Source organism: Pecten maximus, unplaced genomic scaffold (genome assembly GCF_902652985.1).
Source record: "Pecten maximus unplaced genomic scaffold, xPecMax1.1, whole genome shotgun sequence".
Taxonomy (NCBI): Eukaryota; Metazoa; Mollusca; class Bivalvia; order Pectinida; family Pectinidae; genus Pecten; species Pecten maximus.
Genome location: NW_022982485.1, coordinates 409 through 2,582, shown reverse-complemented (window position 1 = coordinate 2,582; position 2,174 = coordinate 409). Strand labels below are relative to the sequence as shown.

At 35.8% G+C, this 2,174-nt stretch overlaps 1 protein-coding gene across 1 annotated transcript; it reads right to left on the bottom strand.

Annotated features, from left to right (window-relative positions):
• Positions 1 to 696: 696 nt before the first annotated feature.
• On the bottom strand, positions 697 to 1,934 carry LOC117320517 (zinc finger BED domain-containing protein 4-like). Its single transcript, XM_033875095.1, has 2 exons — positions 1,623 to 1,934; positions 697 to 1,170 (listed from the first exon to the last, which is right to left on the bottom strand). The coding sequence occupies exons 1-2, from the start codon at positions 1,932 to 1,934 to the stop codon at positions 697 to 699; spliced, it is 786 nt and encodes a 261-aa protein (XP_033730986.1).
• Between the last annotated feature and the right edge of the window lie 240 nt (positions 1,935 to 2,174).

Below are 2,174 nucleotides of genomic sequence, written 5' to 3'. Positions count from 1 at the left end.
TTGATGTTGCGCCCCCGATCTGTTGCTCAGTGTATTCACGTGAAATGTACATTGTTCTACTTTGTTGCAACATTCCGATGACGTCACATTGTTTACTGCGTCTGCACTGCCTGACACGAATGCTACATTTTGCAGTGTTTTTGTCAGTTTTCGGTGTTTTAATTGATGAGATATAGTACAGCAACATCATATAATATTATAATTGGGTAGTGCTGTGTATCGGCAACAATGTCACGATACGATACGTATTGCGATACAGACATCACGATACGATACGTATCGCGTATACGTGAAATTTTCATAAATTCATACAAATCAAACAATATTTAACGTTCAATCTGAAGTTTTAATGACACACATTCAACACATTTTTAACAAAAACAGTAAAATGAAACAGATCTAAATAAATGTAAAATATGAACAGGACTCGAAACAAAAATTAAACAGATATAAAACTAAATTGTATGACTATTGAGTATTGACTACTGACCGACTAGATAAGCATAGTACTACCTGTACCTGAACAAAAAACATTGATGTAATGGCCAAATAGACAGAACATGACTTAATTCACTTGACAGACAATAATTAGTACACATCAGTCTGAAGCACATCAATGATTTTGATGGTCCATGTGCGCGTGAAAATCTATGGAATTACCAAACAGTCAATCACTATTAAATCAGTAATTCTTTTTCAAAAGATTAAAGCATCAACTGATGATGGTTTGAGTCCTGACCTCTGAGCAGTAACAATGTCCCCTGCTGTAGAGAAAACCCTCTCAGCAGGTACAGAAGTGGCAGGGGCACCCAGATACCGTTTTGCCAATCTTGACATAGAAGGTAACTCAGTTTCGTTACTTTTCCACCATTCTAGTGGGTTTCCACTCATTTTCACACCCTGCTTATTTCTGTACTTATTTATTTCATCTTTCACTTGTTCTCGGTGTGACTTTGTTGCTGGTTCAACATTTGTTATGAACACATCACCCAGTAAATCATCTAATGCACATGCTGTTTCACATTTTGGTTTCTTCTTTGCAGGAGATGACTTGTTTGGGGACACAGGTGGTACTGGTGTTGTTTCCTCATCATGAGCATCAAGATCTTTGCTTCCCTGTAAACTTGGTAGTAATCGTGTAGCATCATCTTTCTCAACCTTCACAATGACCTGCTGACACAAATAAAAAATATGAATTGTTTATTTGATTATGTTGTGTTGTTTTTTTGTTTTTTGTTTTTTTTGGTATTGCTATAAAATTCAATATCTTAATTGTATTGAGAAATTATATTGAAACATGAAAAAAATGTATGAATGTGAAATTTAATTATTCTAAATTGACTTTAAAATATATTTATATATACATTATAATTGAGATTTTTTTTATGTTTCATTTTTCCAACAATCATCATACATACATTATATAGTTTTTGTTTGTTAGTTTGTTTTTCTTCCAAACATTATTTCAATAATTACAATGACCTTGTCAAATAAGAAACATGCTTCCTCTGTCAGAAGATCAAACACACCCTCACGTTCGTCTGGTGTCAGGTAAGGCAGGGGTTTTGAATCTCGGATCCAGGGCAGACGATTTCCAAAGAAACTCTGACGAGTCCTTGTACCTTTTCAAGAGATCCGTCCCCATAGGCATCCAGTATCTCCTTGGCAACATTGTTTGTAGTGTTTGCCGATGTTTCTCTGAAGCTTTTAGTTAACTTGTTGAAGAGTGGAGATACGACAGAGACAGTTGGTACTTTCTCCTCACACATTGCAACCGTTGCAGTTTTCATGCATTTCATAATGTTGACTACATGTTCAGCTGCAGTAAAGTCAGCTTCAGTAATATCTGGAAGGTTACTGGATTGCTTTATCATTTCAGGTGAATACAAAGTTGCCTGCATAGCTGATTGTTGCTCAAGGAAACGCTCTGCCATTTCATATGAAGCTGTTCCATCTAGTGCTGACGTCTACATTTAGTTTGTGATTTGTAACACCAACCAAAAGTTGTTTTTTGATTTTAGCAGTTCATTTTGCACTTGAACTGCGATGGAAAAATGCTACAACCCTCCTCAACTTTGCGAGTACCATGTGTACTTTGTCCACTTTCATTGCTTTCTGTGATGCTAAATTTAACGTATGAGCAAAACAGTACAAAGTACTGGAACAGATGAAAG